The 27716-nt window shown below is 37.3% G+C and overlaps 2 protein-coding genes across 2 annotated transcripts in view; one reads left to right on the top strand and one right to left on the bottom strand.

Annotated features, from left to right (window-relative positions):
• LOC125678743 (trichohyalin-like) overlaps window positions 1–6023 on the top strand; it is a 40769-nt gene extending 34746 nt beyond the window's left edge. Inside the window, exons 13-15 of the mRNA XM_056162918.1 lie at window positions 1354–1544; window positions 2109–2204; window positions 4229–6023. Of these exons, the coding sequence (XP_056018893.1) occupies window positions 1354–1544; window positions 2109–2204; window positions 4229–4392 (451 nt within the window). The 3' untranslated portion in view covers window positions 4393–6023. The remainder of the gene's footprint in view (window positions 1–1353; window positions 1545–2108; window positions 2205–4228) is intronic.
• LOC125678716 (alkaline phosphatase, tissue-nonspecific isozyme-like) lies at window positions 5659–25011 on the bottom strand. Its single transcript, XM_048917368.2, has 10 exons — window positions 24800–25011; window positions 15092–15312; window positions 14751–14925; window positions 13657–13826; window positions 13252–13362; window positions 11271–11373; window positions 10904–11044; window positions 9372–9563; window positions 7630–7755; window positions 5659–6952 (listed from the first exon to the last, which is right to left on the bottom strand). Exons 1-10 carry the CDS (start codon window positions 24867–24869, stop codon window positions 6726–6728), a joined length of 1536 nt encoding a protein of 511 aa, XP_048773325.1. The 5' UTR covers window positions 24870–25011; the 3' UTR covers window positions 5659–6725.
• Between the last annotated feature and the right edge of the window lie 2705 nt (window positions 25012–27716).

Raw genomic sequence — 27716 nt, 5'->3', positions numbered from 1 at the left:
CAAGCTATTGTCTGGGTAGGCTTGGCCAAATAATTGGATGATCAATTAATTAGTTTAATTATACCCCCTTCAAAGAAGAGGGGATTATTGTTTTGCACCTGTCGGTTGGTCAGTATGTTGGTTGGTAGACTACATGTTGTTCACTCAATATCTTGAGAACCATTCATTTGATGGTAATGATATTTCATATGTGGGTTGACTATGAGTTTAGAAGAGGACCCTTTGCTATCGATATTCGGGTCAAAAGGTCAAGAGTCAATCCACTCTGGACATAAGATACTGTCTGCTTAATATCTTGAAAACCCTTTGCTTGACAGTCATCAAACTTAGTATACTAGTACATCTTAAGGAGTAGATGACCCCTATTGATTTTGAGGTCACATGGTCCAAGGTCAAACTAGACATAGGAATATATTGTCTGCTCAATATCTCGAGAATCCTTTGCTTGACAGACATCAAACTTGGAACACTAGTACATCTTTTTTAAAGGCGTAGATGACCCCTATTGATTTTGAGGTCACATCCAAGGTTAAACTAGACATAGGAATATATTGTCTGCTCAATACCTCGAGAGAACTCTTTGCTTGACAGACATCAAACTTGCAACACTGGTACATCTTTTTAAAGGAGTAGATGACCCCTATTGATTTTGAGGTCACATGGTCAAGGGTCATGCTGGACATAGGAATATACTGTCCACTCATTATCTTGAGAACCCTTTGCTTAAGAGACATCAAACTTTGTACACTGGTACATCAAAAGGAGTAGATGACCCCTATTGTTTTTAGGTCACATGGTCAATCCACTCTGGACATAGGAAGATAATGTCTGCTCAATATCTTGAATTGGTTTGGCACTATTATCATTTAGATGATGCATGTGTATAACCCTTTTCAATTTGTTTCCATACATTGATGAAAAAAATACAAAATGCTGATGAACATTTATTGAATATTGATAAAAATCAAAGTCATCAGATGTAGTCAAACATGTGAAATGAAACATGAATAAAATTGAAACTTGTGTCTTTTAAGCTATAGAATATTTCAAATATGCCTAATATGGATGAGTTGCACAGGGTTGGGGGTAGGGTGTTAGTTTATCAGTATTGCACAAGTTTAAAATTGTGGTGAAATTGTTTTTCGATGCATCCAGGCAAATAGATATTAATAATGGTCAGAATGTACCTATTTACAGATTTTGGTTTTCATTTAGAATTCTTAGTAGAGGAGTAAGCATGAAATCCATGGAAGTTGAGTTCCCATGAAATACACATAATATACTGATTTCACATTTTAGATGCAAGATGAGGAAATTTGTATTTACTATAGTATAGACCTTTCTTTTACCCAGACCACCCCCACAAAAACAGAAGGTCTCCTCACGACCCCCAGAAGAAAACCACTATGCAGTCAGTAACCCTATGCCATTCAACATAGCAGCAGCTATTGACCCCACCTACCACCGCCGAGCTCACGAATTCCAACCAGACGAGACAGAAGCCAAAGTCCCTGTTACCCTGGCCAGCTCACTGCCGATCACAGGTAAACAGCATGTGTGGGAATGCTGGAATTTACTTCAATCACACAAAACTCTACCCCTCATCTGTATACTAGAGAACTCTCAATAATTCCTTCCTTATAATGTACATGTCCTTGGTTTACTCAAAAAGAGGCACTTCTTGAAGTTTTGCACATTCATGAGAAAAATGCTATCACTGTAGTCATAGTTACTGAAATACACTTCAGCTAATAAATCTAAAAAGATTATAACTGTTATAACAAGAAGTTTTTTATGAATGGAAGTTTTAGTGTACAGTAAAGAAAAATACCACTTCTTTATACAGATTTCATCTTCATATTAACTCTTAATCCTTCCGTCGAAGGCTTTGATGAGAAAAAAAAAACTTTCAGAAATATACATGCATGACACTTGTACATTTCCAGTAGAGTTATTGTGACATCATTTCTGTGTACCAGTACATCTATTGGTGTGGTGGATCTGTAGTCATTAAACAAATTGCCTTGGTGTCTTTGTCTGTTTTCTGCTATTAATCACCTCAGAGATGTTTGGTGTGAATGCACTAACCAGTTTGACCTTTGACACAGACACGGAACTAGAATGGGATCCCTCGCTACGTGGAAGCCTTAGGCGACCAAAGGGAACTTGGAATCAAATGGCCTTTCAGCGAGGATATTTTGGGGGTATGATGGTTCAATGAATAGAAATGTGAATTATTCAAACATAACATTTACCAGTGTACTCATTATTTAATGAATGTTGATGGGAGTTTTGAATGAGTTCGAATAAGCATTAAAGGTGCCACTTTTGTTGTTTTAGTTTTAACACAAATGTGAATGCATACTTCCTTGCATACAATAGAATGATGTAATACCTGTACAGTATGCATGGTCAGGTGTATAGTACAGTGTATATGTATTACAAGTGAAAATATCTAAACCCAGCAAGAGGCACATATACCAAAAGAAAAATACCCACTGGAATCTTGATTGACTTTCCATAAAGTCTACTGTTACAGTAAATACAAACTGCAAGAGACAAATTAAAATGAAATGATACTTTTTAGTATTTTACTAACAATTTGTAGAATAGATTTGTAGATTCCTAGTACTAGACAGTAGGTAGATAATCCACCACCATGCTGTTTATAATGACACCATCACGTAGATGTATGCATGACAATTTCTCCTATTTTGTTTGAATGTTTCACTATTCATGCAAGCTCGCATTAACTGTCCTCCTGTGTATGTTTTAATGCTGTCTGAAATATGTCTAGTTAGGATCAATTATTTATTTGGATCATTCAGCTATCACTTTGTATTGATGTTGAGATGTACAGTATGCCTTATAAAAATTATACAGAGTACACAAATTATCATACCCTCTGCAAACAAAGTGTGGGGAGGGGGTATTATGCTGGGAATCACCATGTCCATGTGTCCATAGCCAGTTTTTGTTTGGAGATTTTTTCAAACACTTTTGTATTCCTTTTAAACATGTATGTACATGTGGTATTTTCAGGTTGATTTTTTTCTAATTTTGAAAAGTTATGACAAATTGAAAGATTTTTCTGTGAATTCTATCAGTACTATCATTTGTTTGTAACTTGAGAAGATAAGATGTCCATACTTAACACAAAATGAGGGTGTGTCCGAATTACAGCTCAAGCTCGTTTCAAGGTCATTGAGAGAAAATAGACTCTACATAGTCACATTTAATGAATGGGTTGTTTACAGCCAGAGAAATGTCATGATCCTATCCCAAAGTCTTATGAATCATTTCAAGACAATTGGGGGAGAAAAGTCAAATTTTTGTCCACGCCATATTTTTTCAACAAAGAAAATGATGTTCATACTTTAGCAATTGGGACACAAAGGTTGCTTTCGGCATAATGAAATGTCAAGCTCTCTGAGAAAAAAGGGATATAAATTATTTGGACAATTTCTATGTAGCCAGAAACTCTTAGATAGTCACACTTGACAAAAGGCTTCTTGTGACCTTTTGTAGTGTGTTGGAATCTTATGTCAAGGACATGTAGAAAATGTCAAGGACATGTAGAAAATGTTAAGGTCTTTTGGAGAGAAAAAGTAATAAGTGCACAGTCATGTAATTTTTTTCCCAAGCTACATGAATGAATATGTGATGTTGACACATAGAGTGTCTAATTTGGACTCTTAAGGTTAATTGACCGTTAGGTAATTTATAAAAGGTGAAGGTCATAGGAACTTAAACTAGTACTTTGTAATGCACAGATGTCAGAATTTCAATTATGGCATTGGAATATTTTAGATATTACCCAGTTTGAATGTATTCTTTCGGGGGTATTAGTCCAGTTGAAACGGGTCATATTCATTCTGAGGCGGTTTTATTTTCCCTGTGTAACTGCAACACAACAGGCCTTCATCTTCATTATCTATTAGACTCAGAATACAGACTTGTCTGAAATATCTGACGTTTTCCAAGCTTTTTTATGATTTTGATATTTACCATGCCCAGAGTTTACCTGGCATGGCAAATATCAAAATCATTAAAAAAAGCCAGAAAATCGTCTGATTTTTCGGACTAAATACAGACTAGTTGGATATGGTACACACATGTTTTCTGTGTGTGGGAATGGATATTTTTGCACCGTGAAAAACTACTGAATAAGAAATACATGTTTAGTTAATGTTTTCATTTATGACTTAATCTTGCAATTCATCTTCAGATACTGGGGTTTCAAGAGATGACAGTTTCTCACAAGAAGGACCCGTTATATCACCATGGCAACCCGTACAAGGACAAAAAAGATCAACTTTAGATAAACAGAAGAGAGCGTCTACTGGTAATGCTAAGCATGACAAAGTGAAAGGGAACTGCAAGCAGCAGTAAGGGGAAATAACCAAGCCAAACAAGGGGACCAAAAGGGTAGTTGCGCAATAATGTATTGTCTATTTTGTAGTCATTGCAACTGTCTATCCTGTAGTCAACAAAGTGTACATATAGGAGTGTTCATTTCAATACATGATGCACTGTTTCCTTGACACACATACAAATGTACGATTTAAAATTTCTGCTGTACATTTAGTGTGTGTAAAGAAGTTGCTGCAGCAACGGCAGATGCTTAGGTCGGTTTGGCTGTTGGAGATGTTGTTCTTGTGATTTTGGTTCTCTCCATAAAAACATGATACTGCACTCATTTAATGCTAGATTTTGTCTCGAATACTCTACACCTATGATGTATTCACAGCTTTAATAAGTGTTCATTTTTCACATCTTTTCCAAATAGACCATGAGCTTTATTATGTGTAGGTGGCAGGTGAATAAAGAATACTTCAAAACTTTATTACAGAAGCTAGTGGAAACAAATTCATAAATGAAATTCTTATAGAGACTGAATTAGCCTCTTTTACATAGTTAGGATCTATGAAAAGTCAGTTTGCTTCATTGTTCAAGTACAAGGTATTTTTGTTTTAAAATTCATGTAGAATAATGAAAAGCAAAAGTTAGAAATAAGGAAAAATAATTTCATATAACAGTGTCTTCCAAATGTTTTGATATTATGACTTCTAAATATAAGAACTTACAATGTATTTCTCCAAGTAGTTATGTATTTTCTCGGAGTAGATGCTTCACAGTATTGCTTGGTGTAAATTTTGGTATTAAATAAAGCAGAGCTTTGTGTATGTAGGTTTTGGGGTCTGCTAAAGTTATGACATTTGTGCAATATTTATTGTATGATATTCTCCATTTTTCCTCATTATCTGGTTTAAAAATGCAAATGAAGATGAGTTTTGAATTATAGAAGGAAATTGCAGTTTTCTGGTATATAAGCTGATAAAAAAAAAACCAAACCTGTAAAAAAAAATTTTAAAATTATGTACATGTACTGGCATATTGTGGATGTTGTGTGATAGGATATGTTGCAAGTGAAAATTATTCCGAAGTATTGAAATATAGTGCTGTGATAGAAATGTTTATGTGTTAGAATTGAATTTATACTATTGAATTTTGTTTGATCAGTTGCTAAAGTAAGTGAAGAGGCAAAAGAACTGTAGTATCGGAATATTCATTTACCACTTGTTATGTATATCCCACACTTAGAAATAGAAATAAATAATAATAGGTGAAGTATTTTGTATATAAACAAACCATAAATCAGCAGGTTTCAGAATAATTTTATTTTTAAATGTTTGCATATTATACATAGTTCTTCATTGAGCATTTGAAAACTTACATGTTTGAAGTGAAATTAACAAATTGTACTAATATCATCCAATCTGAAAAAGTCAAATGGACTTGACCTTAAAGTTGTCATGCTACGTGTTTGTGTCAATCTGTCAGGTGTTTGAATTCATTTTTTAGTCATTATATAGATTTATTTATTCTTGTTTTGTTTGGACGTGTATTACTTGTGAACATTTTACACACTTTACATTTATATTTGTAGTTGTAATATCATGTATACAATTTTTTCCTGATAAATTCAATATAAATATATTCAATTAAAATTTATGATAGCCTTCAAGTGTAAACTTTACATATTGCTACAACAAATTGCGAATGGTTTTCACAGTACATTGTACAAACACTACATGAATCACGCCCAAGTTGACTTGCTCATAGATATACATTCAAAATTTTACGCTCAACAAGGCTCGGGAGAGGTGGGGGCAGTAATTTCTTTCAAACATATACCAAGTACATATAATGCTGATCTTGGTACTCATATTGCCTTTATAGAAGATTGTGGCCCCGATCATAGTATCAGAATGGCTATTTGAATGACAGTGAATACAAAGGACCGGTATATATGAAAAATCGCATAATTTTACAAAGATTTTCAAAGTTTTAGTATTTTCCATTTACTTTCCTCCTTGTGACCCCATCTCCTATTCCAGGGGCCATGAATTGATAAATTTATCTTGTATGTAAAATATATATAATAGTTTGAGAATTTGTTGTTTGTTGCTGAGAATCCCTTATGGTGCTTTTGCTGAATCCATGCTTGAATAATATTTGAAACAAGAGCCTTAGATTTATATTAAAATGTGAAATTGTACACTGTATTGGATAATAAGGCACGAAATATAAGACACATAACTGATCTAATACCTTTCTGGATAGGCTGTGAATGTAGTATTTTTGTACATAACATTTTAAATACTGGATTGTAAAATACCCGGTCATCATTTCGGGTTAGTAAACACCGGAGTGTACCACAGTTATGTCATGGGAGTGAATAACGGTTTGATTTGAGACTGTTGTAAACAGTGCTGCTTGTTAATGCCTACACAGGCGGCATACGCCATGGCGTGAGCGATGTAATTCTGCTCGTGCACGCCGTCAAACAGGTGCGCCATTGGTCCGGTGGCGTAGACGGGTACGTCCTCTCCGCTGTGAGTCTCGTAAAGTAAGGGGACAGCACTCACTTGTCTGTAGTTGTTGTGTGCTGGAATAAAAGTACGTAGTGAGAATCACATACAAGCATCATTGTGAATAAAGTAGTAGTGAGAATGACATACAAGCATCATTGAGAATAAACATGCGTGTAGGGACAATCTAATTGGATCCTTTGATCCGCTCATGTATATCGCTACACAACTGATATGATTTATTTGGATTGGTGTAGGGACGGACAGGAGGGGGGGGGGGGGGGGGGGGGGGGGGGGGGGGGCGGGGGGTAAGAGTATAGGAGGGAGAGGGGCAAGTATCCAACCTGTCCATCCACCTATTCATATTTACCTGTGTTGCAGGTTCGTGTGTAAAGTGTCATTTGAAAAAGGGGGCGTTCTTGTGTAGATGGATTGTTTTCACTTGAATTTTATAATAATTATAAGGTATGTTCTTAATATTAGTGATATAGACATGAAAACTCACACTCTAGGGTTCGTATATTCGAAAAGGACCAACTTAAATAATAGGTCAGAAGCGTGCTCCAAAGAACGCTGTTTGCGGACTTACGAACAGACTTGAGATTAAATGTAGCTGCAGAACTGTAGCTCTCCGAAAAAATTGTGTTGACAGACCGTTCGGAGAGCTACAGTTCTGCAGCTAGATAAAGTGGTGCTTAGTATGAAAACGCATTATAGGTGAATTTTTTAAAAGCACAATACAACTTTTTCGTACTTGTGTCGACGGTATTGGGGTCTTTCCGGAAACCCCAGTCATATCCAGGCCCGTTGCCATAGCTTAGCGTTGTCCAGGCATTTCCGTCCACAGGCAGTTCCTCAGGGGGAATTGGATTTACAACACCTTGGTTAAAAAGAAATGAAGAAAAAAAATCGATCATAAACATGACATGCTCGAATCATTTTCGTGTAATACTGTGGTTATACTATTATTGTAGATTACGTCTGCTGAAACTCAATGACCACAGGGGTTTGCTCACCGCTTGTGAAATTAAGATGGGGGTGTTTGTTTTATTTTATTTTTTTTAATCAACAAGAGTCGTATTTTAATCGGTAGATGTTACTTTTTTTTGAAAATTGAACTTAATTTTAGCAGATGGAAGCAAGCCCCTGCGATAGTTACGATTGACTGTATTTTTTGCGTGTAGCACGGGTGTCTGATGATAAAACGCTCCCGCTCTTTTGTTCACAAAAATTAATTATGCAGTAAATACGTATGATAAACCAAGTAATTAGAAAATAGTTATATTTATCAGTTCAGGATCAGTTCTGGGTAACAAAAGAAAATACATATAGGGGAAGTAATTTTCCAGGAAAAAGTCGCATTGTTATATCAACTTGCAGCCTAAAATTATTATTTGCGATATTGAATTAACCTTCTAAGTTGAATTAAAACGGTGTAGCACCAATTTAAGATAAACTCAAATAACTGAAGATATCTTTAATTATATGAAGATATCAATTCATTTGATGCACGAAACAATTCAATTACAGATCTCTTCAAATATCTTATGATATCTTCAATTTTGAATTATAGTATCATTAATTGAATTATTGATAGGATTCACTATTCTGCTGAATTGATGCGCGCAATAATTGAATTGTTGCTTTCTTCAAATAAATTTATGATATCAACAATTGAATTCATGCGCGCTACAATTCAATTGAATTATTGCTTAATATTAAATTGTAGCGCGTATCAATTGAATTGATTATAGCTTCAAGGAGTGAAAGCTATCTTCAATTATTTGAATTTTATGTTAATTTGGCGCTTCATACCAGTGTTTTCCATTTTTAACACCGACGTTGGCATGAATTTTGGCCTTGAAGTCCTTCAGGGCAGGCCTATCTAATATGAAATTGTGATAAGTTGCAATCTTAACATACGCGAAGTTTCTTGCGTTTTCTATTAAATTATTCATTAAATTATTAAATATCATTTGAAAATAGCGAACATAAAATGCGTCAACAAAGCATGTAACAATACATATTTTATAATTATTATTTATACATTAATAATAGTTTCATTGTAACACAATAATTACATACATTTTATTATTACATCCCTAACCAACATGCACGTGTTGTCTCTAGCTCTACATACATGCACGTGTTGTCTCTAACTCTACATACATGCATGTATAGTGCTACATTGTAGTAAGTTTCCTACTAATTTTGAAAAACAACTTATTGCATTTAGTTGGCCTTAAGTCATTAACTAGAACTTTTTGTTAAGACTAAAACCAAATCCGACCCAATAGGTTTGTTTGTTGATGGGTCTTTTGTTGTTGTTTTTTTTTTACCCTGAATCTCTCTCTCTCTCTCTCTCTCTCTCTCTCTCTCTCTGTTATTATTTTTTTTTCGCTTGAACAAAATAAGGGGGTTATATAGTCATGTCCATAAACACCTGATGGTTTATCATTTTAAAATATCAAACATATATATATATATATATCTTACCCAGTATGTCATTTCCACGGTATGAATGTCCTCCCATGTTGAAAACGTGAGAATGATCGGCTGTTACCACTATCAGAGTATCGCTGGAGTTGGTCAGTTTTAACGCTGTTTTAACCGCATCCTCGAAGGCGAGAGTTTCATGTAGAGCTCTTTTAGCCGTGTTGTTGTGGTGTCCGTGATCGATCCGCCCTCCTAAAACACCACAAAATTTAGCGTGAACTTTGGTTTCAAATTTATTGCAATTTTATTTTAGCTGTCGTTGTTTCCTAAAACAAAGGGGTGGAAAGTTTTAGTAAAAGCTATAAACTTGACTATGATGGGGTAGTCCTTTTCATTTGTGTCGTTTAAGATGGGACAAACTTTTTTTTTTTTTACTTTTCAACGTCAAGGGAAAAAAAATAATTAATTTGATTTCTTTCAAAAACAAAGAACCGAGTCAATATATATACATCTTCTATGTACCTGAAAGACTGCAAGGTTATAATAACCTTAATATAATAACTCCTATAAGCAATACAAATAGGTAGTTGGGCAAACACAACCCCTGGACACACCAGAGGTGGGATCAGGTGCCTAGGAGGTTTAAGCATCTCCTTTCGACTGGTTTCACCCACCATGAGCCCTATATCTTGATCAGGTAAATAGAGTTATCCGTTATCAAAATTGGTGTTCAAAGAACGGCCTAACAATTAGTATGAAACACGTCAGACATCAATTCACCCAATGATAGGTTGTATTGGCAGACTAGATCGTTATAACGAACATAGAATTTGCGAAATGCTGACTTCAATCGAGACTGTTGAAACCCCTGTACCATCAACTTGTTTGTCAGTAGCTTGCCTCAATTTAACAAGAGGCCTATGGGCCACATCGCTCACCTGAGTCACCTTGGCCTATATATGAAGACTTTCCATATATATTTGCATGTGAAACCTTAGTCCTTATTATGGCCCCAACCTACCTGGAGGCCATGATTTTTGCAAACTTGAATCTACACAAGGTTAGAAAGCTTTCATGTAAATGTCAACTTCTTTGGGCCAATGGTTCTTGAGAAGAAGATTTTTAAAGATTTTTCCTATATTTGTATGTAAAACTTTGATCCCCTATTGTGGCCCCATCCTACCCCTGGGGGCAATGATTTGAACAAACTTGAATCAACACTATGTCAGAAAGCTTTCATGTAAATATCAGCTTTTCTGGCTCAGTGGTTCTTGAGAAGAAGATTTTTTAATGACCCTACTCTATTTTTACCTTTTCTTGATTATCTCCCCTTGGAAGGTGGCCTGGCCCTTTATTTTAACAATTTGGAATTCTCTTTACCTAAGGATGCTTTGTGCCAACTTTGGTTGAAATTGGCCCAGTGGTTTTTGAAAAGAAGTAAACAATGTTAAAAGTTTATGGACGCCGGACTACGGGTGATCAGAAAAGCTCACTTGAGCTTTCAGCTCAGGTGAGCTAAAAACTGATCATACACAGAACAATCTTTTGTGTATATAACACACACAGAGAGTAAGTTGTTAGCATAGATATACCTTCCACCATGAGAAAGAAACCCCTGTCGTTATGTTGTAGTACTCTGATGGCTTTGTCCGTCATTTCCGCCAGCGAAGGTTCTCCATTAGGAGTTTTATCTCTATCCAGTTCATACTGCATATGTTGGGAGTTAAACAGACCTGAAAGTTTAAAGCGCATTTTGTGATTTTGGGTGAACGTTTACCGAACGTTGGAAAATAAGGCGAAATCTATCTTTCTTGTTTGTCACTTCTGGAAATTTCGGGATACACACTACAAAATTTGATATGAGAGTATAACCACATTCCTTGCATAGTTCAGTTATTTCCGTAAGCTATAAATCATCATTTCTTAGATGTTAGACTCCGGTAAAATGGTAATATCTACCCAGCGCAAAGTCTGTCTGATCAGGATCGATTGCATCAAATTGTTGCTTGTTCCACGCGTATTTCGGGGTGTATCTTCGCCACTTCTTGTCTCTTCCCCAAATCTAAAAAAAAAAAAATAAACATCAAGAGGCTTACAAAGAAGTTGATTTCATAATCAGAGAAGGTGGTTAATTTAACGGGTGTTAATCGGACCGAGTTTAGTTAGGTATCGACCTCCCCATATTTGAAAATCACCAATTATTACATTAATTAACAGTCACTGTGTATTCTGCTTAAAATTCTATTGAAATCCATTGCATGTCATTTGCAACTATGTTTCAATCTAGTAAGATCCGGTTTTAGTGCCGTCTGCGAATTCGTGGCATTGTTGGAATTGTATATGAACTGAGCAACCAGGCCTGAAGGTTATAGCACTTTTTGAGCACCTTTTTATACTTAAATTCTGTGCTCTAAATCATACTCATACTCAAACGTGAGGGTGGGTTATAAAACACTCACACTCATGATCAAGATTTTTTGAGTGTGCTTCGAAGCTTGCTCAGCGGTGTACTCAAAACAAACATGGCTGAGTTTGAGTATGAGTACGGTAAAGGTTTTATAACCTCCAGGCCAGGTTTATGTTTTACGAATCTAGTATGATAAATAATGCTAACCTATATTATTCGATGGCCTAGAGTCTGGCCTTTTTGGACTATTTCCCTTTACTATCGTTCAAATATAAAAGTCCCGTGAGGACCCGGGTTAGAATAGGTCCTCAGTACCCCTTGTTTGTCCAAAAAAGGCGAATAAATGGTACGGTCCTACTGATAAGACCGCAAAAATCGAGATTCTGTGTCACAGCAGGTGTGGCACGATAAAGATTCCTCCCTGCTCAAAGGCCGTTTGCACTGAGTATAGGCCTAAATTTTGCAGCCCTAATTCACCGGCAATGGTGACATCTCCATAATTATGAGTGAAAAATCCTCGAGAGAAACGTTAAATAGTATAATAGAAATCATTACCAAATATGAAAACAAGTCTAGGTCAGGAGATTTTCAGCTGTTTGAATAAATTACAGGTCAATAATACTTCTATCTATATTTTTCGTATCATTAGGAAAAATACAGAAAAAAACAAAACAACTAAATAATGAAAAGTGAAGATAACGAACAGTGATCAATCTTGTAACTCCTACAAGCAATACAAAATACATGTAGATAGTTGGGCAAACACGGACCCCTGGACACACCAGAACTGGGACCAGGTGCCTAGGAGGAGTAAGCATCCCCTGTCGACCGGTCACACCATGCTCCCGAAAACGTCAGAATAAAAAAAAATTGGATAGGGCTATATTATTGCAGCTAGGTCACACCCGCCGTGAACCCTATATCCTGATCAGGTAAACGGAGTTATCCGTCGTCAAAACCAATGTGTCAAGAATGGTCTAACAATCGGTATGAAACACGTCAGACAGCATTTGACCCAATGATAGGTTGTATAATAAAATGTCTTTCTTTGGATCGTTGAACGAGATATGAAGTTGCAATGTTTGAGACCTTCACTTCCCGTTTAAGGAGGTATGCTACACCAGAGAAATTTGATGTAGATGAAAAGTGGAGGACATGTACAACAGTATTTTGAAGTTGAAAATGTTCAAATTTACTTTATTTTGTCAAAAAATACAGTTTTAGTAGAAGGTAATCTGAAAATAATTTAAAACCCCTGCTGCACTCGAACCTGCGACCTACAGTTCAGCAGTCGGTATTCTAACCTACTGAGGTACTCGGCTAGGTATTTAAATGGAAAAGGAAAAGTCAAATATTGCTGATATCGATTTTTTCATCCATGTTTTTAAAGGAAGTCAGCCATTATGACGATGTAGAGTACTACCTAACAAACCCAATAAGCATTTTATTATTTGAATAAAACGAGGAGTGTTAGTGAGTCCTCCAAATGTTGACTTATTGTCAAAATTCCACTGGAGTATTCGTGCTTCATACCTCGATTAAATCTAGATTGTCCTGCCGTTGAAATGATATAAAGTGGTCACCGTACTGGGGATCCTTTTGTCGGTTGCTGATGAAATATTGTCTTCCTCCACCAAACAAAACCTTAAAGGGGGAAAAATCACTTGGTAATCCCATCATTGTCACTGGTAAAAGTGTGATACAGGTAAAATTTACCTGGACATTTGAGTTATTGTAGATCAGTTTACGAGCAGTACATTTTCTGGAGTGTGATACAGGTAAAAATTTACCTGGATATTCGAGTTATCGTAGATCAGTTTGTGAGCAGTACATTTTCTGGAGTGTGATACAGGTAAAAATTTACCTGGATATTCGAGTTATCGTAGATCAGTTTGTGAGCAGTACATTTTCTGGAGTGTGATACAGGTATAAAATTACCTGGATATTTGAGTTATTGTAGATCAGTTGATGAGCGATATCTTTGCAGTCACCAGTGATCCCTTGCATATGTACATCGCCTTCCCAAACACGACTAGCTGCGTGCGCATAGCCAGCAGCCGGAGTAGCGTGTGTTATTTTTGTGTTGGTGACAATTCCCATGGATCTACCTAAATGACAGGAGAAAAGTGATTTTAGTGCATGCAGATGGAATATTAATCGGAGTCGCTTCTATGGAGCGCCAAATTAACAGAAACTCAAATAATTGAAGATATCTTCAATTATTTGAAGATATCATCAATTTAATTATTGCTATCTTTAATTGAATTGATGCTCGCATTAAATCAATTATTACTCTCATTAAATGAATTTTAAAATGCGCGCTTCAATTCCATTATTGCTCTCTTTAATTGAATTAATGCACGCATCAATTGAATTAATGAGAGCAATAATAGATTTGATGCGAGCATTAATTGAATTGAAGAGAGCAATAATTGAATTGAAAATCAATTATTGCTCTCATCAAATGAATTAATGCGCGCATCAATTCAATTACTGCTCTCATCAATTGATTTGATGCGCACATTATATCAATTATTGCTCTCTTCAATTGAATTGCAGCGCGCATCAATTCAATTGTTGATATCATTAATTCATTTGAAGAGATCATTAATTCAATTAAAGCACGCATCAATTCAGCTGAAGAATTAATGCTATCATGAATTCAATTAATGCGCGCAATAATTCAGAATTGAAGATATCACTAATTATTTGAAGAGATCTTTAATTAAATTGTTGCGCGCATCAAATGAATAATTGAAGATATCTTCAAATAATTGAAGACATCTTTAATTATTTGAGATTATGTTAATTGGGCGCTCCATATGCTTCAACATTAAATTTGATATTTTTGAAGTATGCAGGGCAGATAGAACTGAAAGGCAAATGTTAAGTCGAGGTCAAAGTCATAAATCTGGTATGACCTGGCCTTTATCGGGGGCATTGTATTTCACAATTATACCTCTTCTTTCCACTAGTATTCTAGGGAGACTTTACAGAGATATACAATGTGTTGTAGTTGTGTGCACATGTACCTTGCTCTTCAAACCAGTCATTCATGCAGTTTATTTCGGCGCCAAGTTGACTGGTGCAGTTTCCCACAACTGCCGAATCGTCTAATCCAATCAAATGCGAGTTTGTTTTGACTCCACATAGAAGCGCAGTTGCAGTTGCTGCTGAATCCGGCGTTTGTCTGTCGCTGGAATATACCTTGTGTAAAGTAAATTAAGGTAAATCCACTTCTGTATCATTTTTAACTTTGATATTCACTCGAATCAAGAAAACAGGAACTTTTTACGGTGATACAAAATAATATTTCTCCATTAGCAATATCCCGAGAGAAGAAACCAATTATTGCATTGTTTACTTCAAATACCTTTGTGAGACCAACATGAGGAAACTTTTCAAATTCCAACAAGTTTTCTTCTCCGGGACTTCCGTTCAACTGTCCCCTGAGAATCCTGGCCGCCGTGATGGTGGACATCCCCATGCCGTCCCCGATGAACAGAATGACGTTTTTCGCTTTATTGGTGTTGTGATTTCGAGTAATGGCTTCATGTAGTTCACGCTGGGCATTTCCAAACCAATCCGGTTTACCTGCAAATTTTAAAGAAATGGGGGTAATTCAAAGTAAGTTTATCCGCCATTTATTGTCAATAACGTTTTTTTTTTTAGTTTTTAAAGATTAATATGGAAATGCCATCTTTTCACTCTAACATTAGCTCTGCTGAGGATTTAATATGCACTAGCTGGAAATCCTTCATTATATACTTAAATTCAATAGAAATTCGGACTACGGATAACTCCGTCTACCTGATCAAGATATAGATCGGGTGTGACCGATCGACAGGGGATGCTTACTCCATCTAGACACCGGATCCCACCTCATGTGTGTCCAGGGGTCCTTGTTTGCCCAACTCTCTAATTTGTATTGCTTAAAGGAGTATGAGATTGATCACTGTTCGTTATCTTCATCTTTCAGGAATGAAAATATTATTTTTATGCCCCCTCAAAGAAGAAGGGCATATTCGTATTGCTTTGCACCTGTCAGTCGGTAGACCACATGTCCGCTCAATATCTTGAGAACCATTCACTTAATCGTAATATTTCATATGTGGGTTGGTTATGAGTAGAAAAGGGCCCCAATTGATTTTCAGGACAAAGGTCAAGGATCAATCCACTCTGGAATTAGGAAGACACTGTCCGCTCAATATCTTGAGAACCCTTTGCTTGACACATCAAACTTGGTACACTGGTATATCCTAAAAAGTAGATGACCTCTATTGATTTTGAGGTTACATGGTCAAGGGTCAATCCACTCTTGATATAGTAAGACATTGTCCGCTTAATATCTTGAGAACCCTTTGCTTGACAGACATCAAACTTGGAACTCTGGTACATCATAAAGAGTAGATGACCCCTATTGATTTTGAGGTCAAATGGTCTAAGGTCAATCCACTTTGGACATAGGAAGATATTGGCCACTCCGTATCTTGAATTGTTTTGGCACTAATATCAATTAAATGACTATAACTCTTTTCAAATTTGAACCACGAGGGGTTTTTACAAACAGTTCTTGTTAACATACATTTACAGGAGCACGAATACAAGTATAGTTTCAAACGTAAAGTACTAAATACATATCTAAAGCAACATTGCTATCATTCTATGTGGACAGTTCATTATTTATAGTTTTGATACGAATTTTAAAACAGTTCTATTATATATAATATGGCCTACAAGAGGACGGGGAAGACTTTCAAGAAACATTGCTACTAACATGTGTTATAACATATGTAAAAATAAAAATAATTCATTGCTCATTTATTTCTCAGGGAGTGAAAATATTTCTGCTGTGGTTAATAACTGGCTTCTAAAAAATAGCAAAACTGCTCATAAGCAGCCGTGCTTCTACCTCATGGAAGTAAATCGAGATCTTAATAATGTTTACATACATATTTATATTCAAAACTTTTAACTTTTAAGGATATAGGGCTCACGGCGGGTGTGACCGGTCGACAGGGGATGCTTACTCCTCATAGGCACCTGATCCTAGCTCTGGTGTGTCCAGGGGTCCGTGTTTGCCCAACTATCTATTTTGTATTGCTTATAGGAGTTATGAGATTGATCACTGTTCGTTATCTTCACCTTTCAGTTCGATATAAAATTTGTATCAATTCCTCTTGTTGTATCAAATCTAAACACAATCTGAATAATCTGTATCATTTATTACGGAAGGTTGATAAGGGGGTTATCATGGCAACCATAACATCACAGTTATCATTAAAACCATATGATAGTTTCATCATGAGTTACAGATATCCCTACTTTAAGTTTCCCAAACCTGAGGGTCTTTACTTCAGTTTTAGCAAGGTAACTCATGTGAGCATAGTGGTTCATAGGCCTTAGTTACATGTAATGAATTACCTGTGTGTGTGTGTGGGGGGGGGGGGGTAGGTGGGATGGGGGGATGTATATATCTTCCCATCTCAATTATTTTAAAAGAAATATATCAATCAAAGTAAATGTATTGATTAGGAAAAGTGATAACCAATCCGTAAACATGATCATTCTGTGCTTTTATTTGACAGACATCTTTGCTAGCCAAGGGTTTACGATCCTCTCCGCTTCTCTGCAACCCTTGGCTGCGTTAGCACGATTTTCGTGTCAACAATTTCCTACATAGGATTAGATGCAGGCCAAGTTCCCTGCATCTAATCAGATAGCGTGTTACGTTACACCACGTGCACGACGAATGAATGTGTAAGCAATTAGTCATTGTATTCAAAACACTTCCATTTCATCAGAATTTTATAGTCTTCATACAACATAGCGTTGTGTATAGAATGTCATGAGGCTTTGTCTGTGAAAAAAAAGTTAATTGACTTTAAATTTGCATATAATATCGTGTAACGCACTGGGCGCAACTCTAACAGCACACAAAGTGTAGTTGAAAAACGCATTTTCATTGGTTGAACATGATGCAATCCAAACAGAGTTTGTTTTCTCCATCCGCTAGAGGACGCCACTCAAAGCTACGAAAATCGTGCTAACCAAGGGTTGTAGCGAAGCGGATCGGATCGTAAACCCTTGCCTAGCGAAGATGACAAGCAGCATACAAAAGGTTGAATTGTAAAATTATTTTGACTCCAAAACTCTGGGCATAGGAATATTAAAGGATTAAACAAGCCCACCGAGGCTAGCGATAGAGGTAGAGACATACCTGAGCACAGAGAATAAACGTGGACATAAGACAAACCAACACATGCGGCCAATAAGTCATAAATAATGACAAAGGCTGCGTAAATGGGAGAGAATATGACTGCTATAAACAAAGAAATAGAACAGCTTAAGTAGGAAGCCAATCGCATACATTGTATCTGAAAACAGAGAAAAGTCCAATAAAATATTGAAGAAATAGAATGCTTTAGCTGTTCTTAGATGTTTCATAACAATTGTTAGGCCGTTATTGGCACACTGATTTTGACTACGGATTATACCGTTTACCTGATCAAGATATAGGGCACATGGCGGGTGTGACCGATCGACAGGGGATGCTTACTCCTCCTAGGCACCTGATCCCTACCCTGATATATCCAGGGGTCCGTGTTTACCCAACTCTGTTGTGTATTCCCAAAAGGAGTTATGAGATTGATCACTTTTCGGTATCTTCACCTTTCATGTGCATTAAAATTCCATTATACAGAAATTGTTTGAAAACTTAACCGGGTTCTGTCGGTGGCAAGAAGACGACGTTGGGTAACGGTTATACTGATTCTCAATGTTCACACAGTCAAGGGACGAGGAGTCTTTGTTTTGTCATAAGTTTAAAAGTTAAAAGGACATGATGGGTAAGGTGTGAAATAAGCACTATTGGCCTGGGTATAAGGTGTGAAATAACTACTATTGGCCTGGGTATAAGGTGTGAAATAACTACTATTGGCCTGGATATAAGGTGTGAAATAAGTACTATTGGCCTGGGCATAAGGTGTGGAAATAAGTACGATTGGTCTGGGTATAAGGTGTGAAATAAGTACTAATTGCCTGGGTATATGGTGTTTTACGTCCCATTTGAGAATTTTTATACGCCCGTCATTAAACGTATTATGTTATGGCGCTGTTCGTGCGTCCGACGGGCTGGCAGGCTATCCGTCCGTAGCGGATGCATGTACAGCGTTGAAATTTTGTCCCAATTTTCCCTCAAAAAGCGTAAGAGTGTTTGCATTTCAGCTGGATTGGTGCACTGTGGCCTAATTTAGGACTAAAAGTAGGTCAAAGAGTTTTCCGGACTGAAATTTAGTCACAATCTTCCTCTCGGAGGAATACAAGTTCAATTTGCATTTTAACTGGATTGGTGCAGACACCGTGACCTACGTTAAGAATAAAAATAAGTCAAGTTATTTTCCACATTTTTTTCTCGTTATGGATAGTTATTGCCCTGAAATGTAGTCACAACCTTCCTCTCAGAGAAATACAGATTCAGATTGCGTTTCAGCTTAATTGGTGCACCGTGACCTACTTTAGGGCTAAAAGTAGGTCAAATAGTTTCCCGGACTTTTTCTCATGATGGATACACGGCGGGTGTGACCGGTCAACAGGGGGTGCTTACTCCTCCTAGGCACCTGATCCCACCTCTGGTGTGTCCAGGGATTCGTGTTTGCCCAACTATCTATTTTGTATTGCTTGTAGGAGTTATGAGATTGATCACTGTTCGTTATCTTCACCTTTCATACAGATATTGCATTGACGGGCGTATGATTTACCGTTTGCGGTACTCTTGTTCACTCATGCAGAGGCGTCACCAACTATAAGTTTCTTGAAAGTATCATCTAAAGTGCCACAAATTTTGGCTTAAGCATGACGTTTAGAACGGTAACTGTGAGGGTCCTTATCTTACAAACTTATACTTTGACGCAGAACCTCCGTTTTAACGTCATATCCGAAAGAGTGACTTTCACTCCTAATGCCAGACGCTTGGTGCGGCGCCGGGATCTAGAATGGAACCCGGGCCTCCGAGTGTAGCGATGTGAGCTCCCCAAACACTAGGCGACCGCGACCGGTGGTGAAAGTGATATAAGGATGTGCTCCAAACGAAAGGTCCAGATGGGATAATCTTGGAGAGAAATAGCCAACGCTATCCCGGAAGAAGTACCAAAGACAATGATGAACAACTTATTCATATTGGTTGTGTCAGATTACTTCACCAAATGTACCCAGAGTTTGTCATGCCGAAGATGGATGTACAGACGGTCGCTAAGATATTGGCGGAAGAAGTCTTTACAAGATTTTAAAGTTTTTAATATCATCCATTCAGACCAGAGTCGACGATAGGACAGCCAGGTGCATATGTTTTGGGAAAGTTTGTGAATGTTGCATATTATGAAGACAAGGGCACCCCTGCATCATCCACTGTGATGGGATGATAAAACGATTCAACAAACCCTTGTCACCATGTTTTGTTTTTCATGTTTTCGTGCGCTTCGTTCGGTAGTGAATGGACCATTGTTTTTCATGTTATCGAGTGTCATATCAACTGATGTGTATACATCTTCGTGCGCTTCGTTCTGCAGTGAATGGACCATTGGCTTTTCGCATCACTTTCTCATGTTAGGAAGGAAGATTTCTACTTCTCTTGACCTTATGTATGCAATATCAGGAGATGGTAATGTTGTACTGCAATACCACTGGGTTTCAAATTTACCGGAGCGCATAGGAGGTTACAAAAACCAGGTGTCACCAAGAGACGTACATGCATCCTGACCGCAAACTTAGCTACAAAAAGTTTAACCCCAAAGATAGCGTATATCTGTACTTCCCAGTAAAAAAGATTAAGGTCCTCTCCAAATATTATGGAAATGTTGAGATCTCACCTCATACCTGAAGGAAGAAAAGTGACTCATATGGAGAGATTCAGAATAATTAGACGTCCCCAACATTCGAGGGGAAACACGTTCCAATGGAACAGAGGTTCAAGGTCAGGAAGAGAACCACGGGGGACGTGATACAATACAGAGAGAAAAATGTATGTCTTACAGATTTATTTGTAAATGAAAGGTGAAGATAACGAACAGTGATCAATCTCATAACTCCTACAAGCAATACAAAATAGATAGATGGGCAAACACGGACCCCTGGACACACCAGAGCTGGGACCAGGTGCCTAGGAGGAGTAAGCATCCCCTGTCGACCGGTCACACCCGCCGTGAGCCCTATATCCTGATCAGGTAAACGGAGTTATCCGTAGTCAAAATCAATGTGCCAAGAACGGCCTAAGAATCGGTATGAAACACGTCAGACAGCATTTGACCCAATGATAGGTTGTATTGACGAACTAGATCGTTACAACGACCATAGAATTGGCGAAATGCTGACTTCAATCTCGACTGTTGATACCCCTGTGCCATCAACTTGTTTGTCAGTAGCTTGCCTCGATTTAAAACCTGACCACACGCAGAACAAGCTCCAGCGTATCGAATCAGTTGAGAAATATAAACAACATATGCAGGTGATAATGGAATATTGCTACATGGATATGGGAAATTGACAATGGAGAAACTGAAATCATCGCGTTTGTCATACAGTTGAGTTGTCAGTTTGCCATTAACGTCTACTTTCAATGAAATATCTAAGTATGAAGCAGAAGTGGACGACTCTGTGGTGTCTTTTATTTCGAGCACACAGGGATATATCGAATCGAAATATGAATGAAAGTTATAATTGTTGACAAAACGTTGTCGATATATCTAAATGTCGAAAGGAAGGCCACAGCAAGAGATTTTTTCTTCTCATGTAGAAGTTTTTGAATAAATTCTGCTTCATATGAATATAGAAACAGGTCAGCTAACAAAAGAGAACAATTCGTGCCCATGGGAATTCCAACAGACTGTTGGAAGACCTAATCGCCAAAGATCACTAAGATATTGTCAATGGGGAACTCTAGCAAATTTTTCATTTCAACTTCTGAGTACTCGTGCGTGGAATTAGAGTGGTGTTTAACAAAGTAAGTTTTTGGATTACTGATCCAATATTTCCGTTTTCCATTTTTGTTGAAGAAGCAACTGTCTATGATGTCAAAAAGTCTAGTCTTTAATTTATCGTGAGGAGTGGTCGTGTAAAGTGTTGAAAAGTCATAGGTTTTGATGTTATCGATTTGAGAAAAGTTTTGCGATTTCAAGTTTACTAAAAGTTCTTTAGAATTTTTTAGAATCCACATTTGATTAACACCACTTCTGGCATATGTAGTCGCACAGTAAGTTTGAAGTTTCTCCCACACATCTGTTAATACGTTCGTGAGGAGCAAAGATAGGGGCTTGGTAGAACACTTACTGAATCCAGCAATGTATCTTTGTTTGTAAGGGTTTTAATGCAGTTAAGGAATCCAGTATATGTACGGTAACTCATATTCATTCCACTCATTGACTGGGATATTAGATATGTCTAAATCTGAAGCATGGTGTATGTGTATTGTTTTCACACGGTGGATAGCGTAACAACCCGGGTATGAAATTGATTAAAACAAATTGAGTCAAGGATTCTGGCCAAAAAAATGTATCGTTACTGTCTTCTATACCGAAACAATCTAAGGATACTATATTCATCAGATAATTATTTGAACAGTATAATATACTGGTCAGATCCTTCATACTTCCTGAATTCCTTTCACTCAGATAAGTTCCCAGTAGATTTTTCGTCATCTTAATCAGTGCTTTGATTTATTATCGATAATCGACTGTAGTTCTTGTTCGGTGATAATACCGGCCAATTTCCCTCCCATCATCATTCCCGTTGATTTATTATGACATTTGCTAATAAAATTACGTCGCAAATCTCACGATTCTTGGAATTCTCCTCCTACCGAGTATTTTGATTGGTTAAGAATATCAATGAATATTAATAAGGGAATAATCCCAGAAAGTAGTACTAATTTTACAAGTTGTCTTCACAGGGGGGTGGGGTGTTGGTGTATTTTCAAGGAAACGGTTTTATAAAAATAATAATAAGGTGTGATAAAATAAATTGTCTCTCCCTTACATGTAGAATAGACCGGTCTAGAAACTCTAGTGCATTATATCGTACATGTACATACAGCAGTATTCTGTATTTGAAGGCCATAAATAAATGATCGTTAGAAGGGTGTATTCAAATGTTAGTAATACAATGCTCTATAAATAAATATTGAGGTTGTTCAGTGCAAGTAGTTTGGGTGAGCTATTTGCTGTGTTGGGTGGTGTAGTGTAGAAGCTATTCGCTGTGTTGGGTGGTGTAGTGTAGAAGCTATTCGCTGTGTTGGGTGGTGTAGCTGTAGAAGCTATTACAAGCTATTCGCTGTGTTGGGTGGTGTAGTTTTAGAAGCTATTACAAGGTCATCATTAGGCTGGATAAATGAAGGAACTGAGTTGCGCCCGTTGGCTTGTCAACATACAATGTAGCTCTCACGAAGCTTGCAGCTCGATGACGAAATGAGCTGAAAATACCGAGTGGAGAGATACCCCCAGACCAGTGACACTGTTTAATAAGTAGGACTTTTGGCAGGGTGATTGTCTAAGGACCAATTGACTTAGACCAGTGACACTGTTTAATGAGTAATAAGCAGGATGATTGTCTAAGGACCAAGTGACAGTTAGGAAGATCTAGTAATCTGCAGGATAATGTTCAAAACTCCAGATGACCGGCTACACGCCCACAATGATAACGTCCAGAACTCCAGATCCCCGGCTACACGCCCACAATGATAACGTCCAGAACTCCAGATCCCCGGCTACACGCCCACAATGATAACGAAAACCACTGGAATCGGCATTTATTACACAGAGTTTGTCTTATTATTACCTGGAATGTGACCAGTTCAACAATTTTAACTTGCTTCACGGATAGTTGCCGGGTCAATACCCAGAATTTCACACCGGAAGCTAGAGCCGACACTCCTGGAAGTAGCTTCCGTGTAAGTTTTGTCCACGTAGGGCCCACCACAACTCAGATATTGAATTATTCCCGACTTCGTCGAGGTGAGCTAAAAATGCAAAACCTACTATGAACTATGTTTCTATATTCTTTTTTTTTTTCACCCAAAGAACGAATAAAAAAATCGTGGTCACAAAGTCAATGTGTCTTCAGTACAGTGTATTTGTCGGATATCATCTTGTAATTTTCCCCACTTTTAATATTTCAATGAACATACAGCATAAGTATATGTTTTGTTTGCCAATCGGTTAATATGTATATATGCAACTACTGGGAAAAAAAATGTCACGTCGTCTTTCTCTACAACGAACGTTTTCTATTCTTAGCACAGTGTTTCCTTTATTGTAACTGGTTTCGAATTTTTACAAAAAATATCCTTCAGTGTCGTTTATAAGGACCACACTCTAATGTTTATATTCATAATCTATGTGCATTTTAATTTTTATTTTCACAGGAATAAATGCCATTCTCTAACAAATAAAATTTAGCAACCAAGTGTCTAATTTTAAACACGTATGAAAAGTACATGCACGTGAATAATAAAAAAAAATATATTGATGTTTAACATTATTAAGCATACTAGCAATATTTTGATAACTTGCATTAATTGTATGCTCAAAACAGTTTGAATTTTTCACCAACGAGTTGACCATGAATCCTTTCAAGATGTGTTAAAGAAACATTAGTAACGGCGAACATGACAGATTCACAATACAGCCATGTTTTATAGTCAGTATAACAAAGCGCTGTTGGGCATGAAAAGGCCATCATTAATTTGAGCCGTTACTTGTCATAATTATTTCTCCCGTACCAAGCCCACACAACGAACTTTAAAATATATTTGCAAAATAAGCTTAAATATTATAATTTACGGTTTATAATTCATTCGTGTTAAAATTTAGACTGCATTTTCAACTAGAATTTAACAATTTGGAATGAAATGTATATGCAAATCAATCTCTCGAATGAAAAAAAAAAAAAAAAAAAAAACCCATCTGAATCTCCGGTTAATATTTGTATACATAATGTTGATCATGTTGACGCTAACAAGATATTTACACGGATCACACGAATTGACGTTCCGTGTCGGATATTGTTAAAAGTGAAGATGAAACAACATTACCTTGACGATGTGTTCCGCTTGAAATCTTGAAAGTGACTAAAACTAGGCACAGACACAGTGTGAAGTCCATTTCGATAGTCTCCACAGAGTTAATTCATGTCTAAGACAGGAATTCTAACTGCGACGTGTTGCATTAATTAGAACTAATTTAGGCACGCCCAGTATCGTCTACATCACCAAACTTCGGACCATATGCAAACGAAGTCAATCCCAGCGGCTGACGTAACTTCCTATTCATTAAGCAAAAGTAATCTTTATTTTTTACTAAAATATTATTAATTCAACGATATAAAATACATACCTGATGAAAGAATATGTTTTCTACAGCAAATTAGAAATAGTTTTTGTCAAGAAAAGTATTACTGAGATACTTCGCATAATGATTATTTTAAAATTTATTTATTAGGAAACAGATACATGTAATTCCTTTACACATAATGACCTTCCGTTCATTTACAAATAATTCAAACGATGACATGTTTGCCGACGATGTAACGCTACACTCTAATGGTCATAGTACATGTACTGAATTCAGATCTTTGTGACATTGATAACTGGTGCTCTCAGAATCACTTTATTACAATGCATATATTCTGCCACCTATTAACTACTGCTTGACTATTTGTGGTAATACATCCAAACTTGGCATGGAAAGAATGTTTAAGTCACAAAAAAGAGCGGCAAGGATAATTCTGGATGTAATTAAGTTCAGATTCTCTTCTAAACCATTATTTGAGAAATTTAGTTTATTGATTTACAAAAATATATTTTAAAATTTTCATAGTTTTTCTAGCAAGCCGTTTTCCTATTTATTCAAAAAGATATCGCAAAAGACATCTCTTTAATTTTGAGAGATAACTCTAATTTAAAAAGATATCTCTTACTTAAAATAGATATCTCTTGAGGTTAAGACATATCTCTCAACTTTGAGAGACATATCTTAACGTTGAGAGATAACTCTTTAAAGTAAGTGATATCTCTTTGATGTGTAGGATCTGGCGAGGACAGGTGTTGATGAAGACTTGTAACTCTTTGCGCGTCTTCAGGTCTCCGAGCCATACAGCAACACAGACTTGACATTGATGTTAAACAGCCTAAGCTTGGTGTGCAGACTAAGGTTGTTATTCTTCCACACTGGTCTGAGGGTGACGAATGCATGTCTAGCCTTGCTGATTAAAATTTTCTGGACTTTACGTCCTCGTCAACTCCTACTGTCTTGCTGACAACTCTGCCTAGGTAGGTGAAGTGGTCAACTTCTTCCAACGCCTGTCCATTGATGATGATGGGTGTTTTTTTTATATTAACCCGCAAGCTCTCTGTTTTACCCACATTGATCTCCAGTCCTGTGGTCCTGGCTAGGTTGGCCAGACTCTCCGTTTTGTCTTGTGTGTGTTTATGAGAATGCGACAGCAGGCCAATGTAATGTCATCTGCGAAATCCAGGTCTTCAAGGGTTTTTTCATCAGAGTCCACTGAATGCCTCTAGGCTGATCCATGCTGGTTTTCATTACCCAGTCAATCATCATTAAGAAGATTAGAGGGGATAGCAGGTATCCTTGTCTGACTCCGGTGTTGACAGGTTGGCGTTGTGGATGACCCTGCAGTTGGTGTCCCTGTAGAGATTCTGGATGATGCTGACGATCTTCTGAGGGATGTCGTAGTGTCTGAAGATTCGCCAGATTGTTACCTGATCCACCATGTCAAATGCCGGACGAAGTTGATATACAGTGGTGACTGGCACTCCAGTGATTGTTCAATGATGATGCGTAGAGTTGAGCACTATCTGGTCGACACATTATCTCCCGGACCGAAATGTATAGTGAAGCCTAAAAATGGTAAGGTACCAATTAGTGTCTTTTATGTCAGAGATCAAGAACTGATGATTGATTGATTGTATCTTGTTTAACGTCCCTCTTGAAAAATTTTCACTCATAGGGAGACGTCACCAAGACCGGTAATGGGTTTCTTTAGGACTATGCTCGGCGGTTACGGCCTTTAAGCAGTGAGGGTTCTTTAGCGTGTCACACTTACTGTGACACGGGACATCCGTTTTTAAGGTCATCTCCGAGGACCCGTGACATTCACATCTGATGCCGAGCATTTGGCGATGGAACTGTCACTACCTGTTCTAACGACTTAGGTCTGTCGCGGCCGGGAACCCCAATCCTCCGCATGCGGGGCGAACGCTCTACCTCTAGACTACCGCGGCTGTACAAGGTCATCTATGCAACTACATGTATAGCTGAACTAGAGCCAAATGTAAGTGAATTACAGCCAAGAATATCAGCAATGATCGCACTATAGATGCAAACTCTATATGAAATCATTATGTAACATGAACCTGACTCCTGAACAATAGAAAACAGAATTTAACATTCTGCAAAACGCCTTCAATATGTTTGCAACATCGAAGACTGACTTTGGAGGGACCAATATTGTGTTACACAAAATTGGCACAGAAGATGCATGACCAATTAAACAACAACCTAGACGAATAATCCTTCACAAGAAATAGGCAGCAAGGAAGAAGTACAAAGAATGCTCCATGCATGCACAATAGAACCATCAGTCAGTGCCTTGTATTGGTAATTTAAAAGGATGAAAGCATTCGATTCTGCATTGACTACCACAAGCTTTAAACATTCATACCCTCTACCAAGAATTGACGATCCTCTAGACGTTTGAAAGGATCAAAACGTTCAGTTGACTAGACTTGGTCAGTGGTTACTGGCAAGTTATGATGGATCTCGCAGAAAAAGATAAGGCGGCATTCGTTACTACACGTTTTCTACCAATTCAAGGCCATATCATTTGGTCTCTGCAACGCAGTAACCACATTCGAGAGACTGATGGAAATTGTATTAACAGGTATAAAATGTTTACTATACATAGACATTATTATATACTCTAAGATTTCA

The sequence above is a fragment of the Ostrea edulis genome, chromosome 1, assembly GCF_947568905.1.
Source record: "Ostrea edulis chromosome 1, xbOstEdul1.1, whole genome shotgun sequence".
Lineage (NCBI taxonomy): Eukaryota > Metazoa > Mollusca > Bivalvia > Ostreida > Ostreidae > Ostrea > Ostrea edulis.
This window is presented reverse-complemented; position numbering and strand designations above follow the sequence as displayed.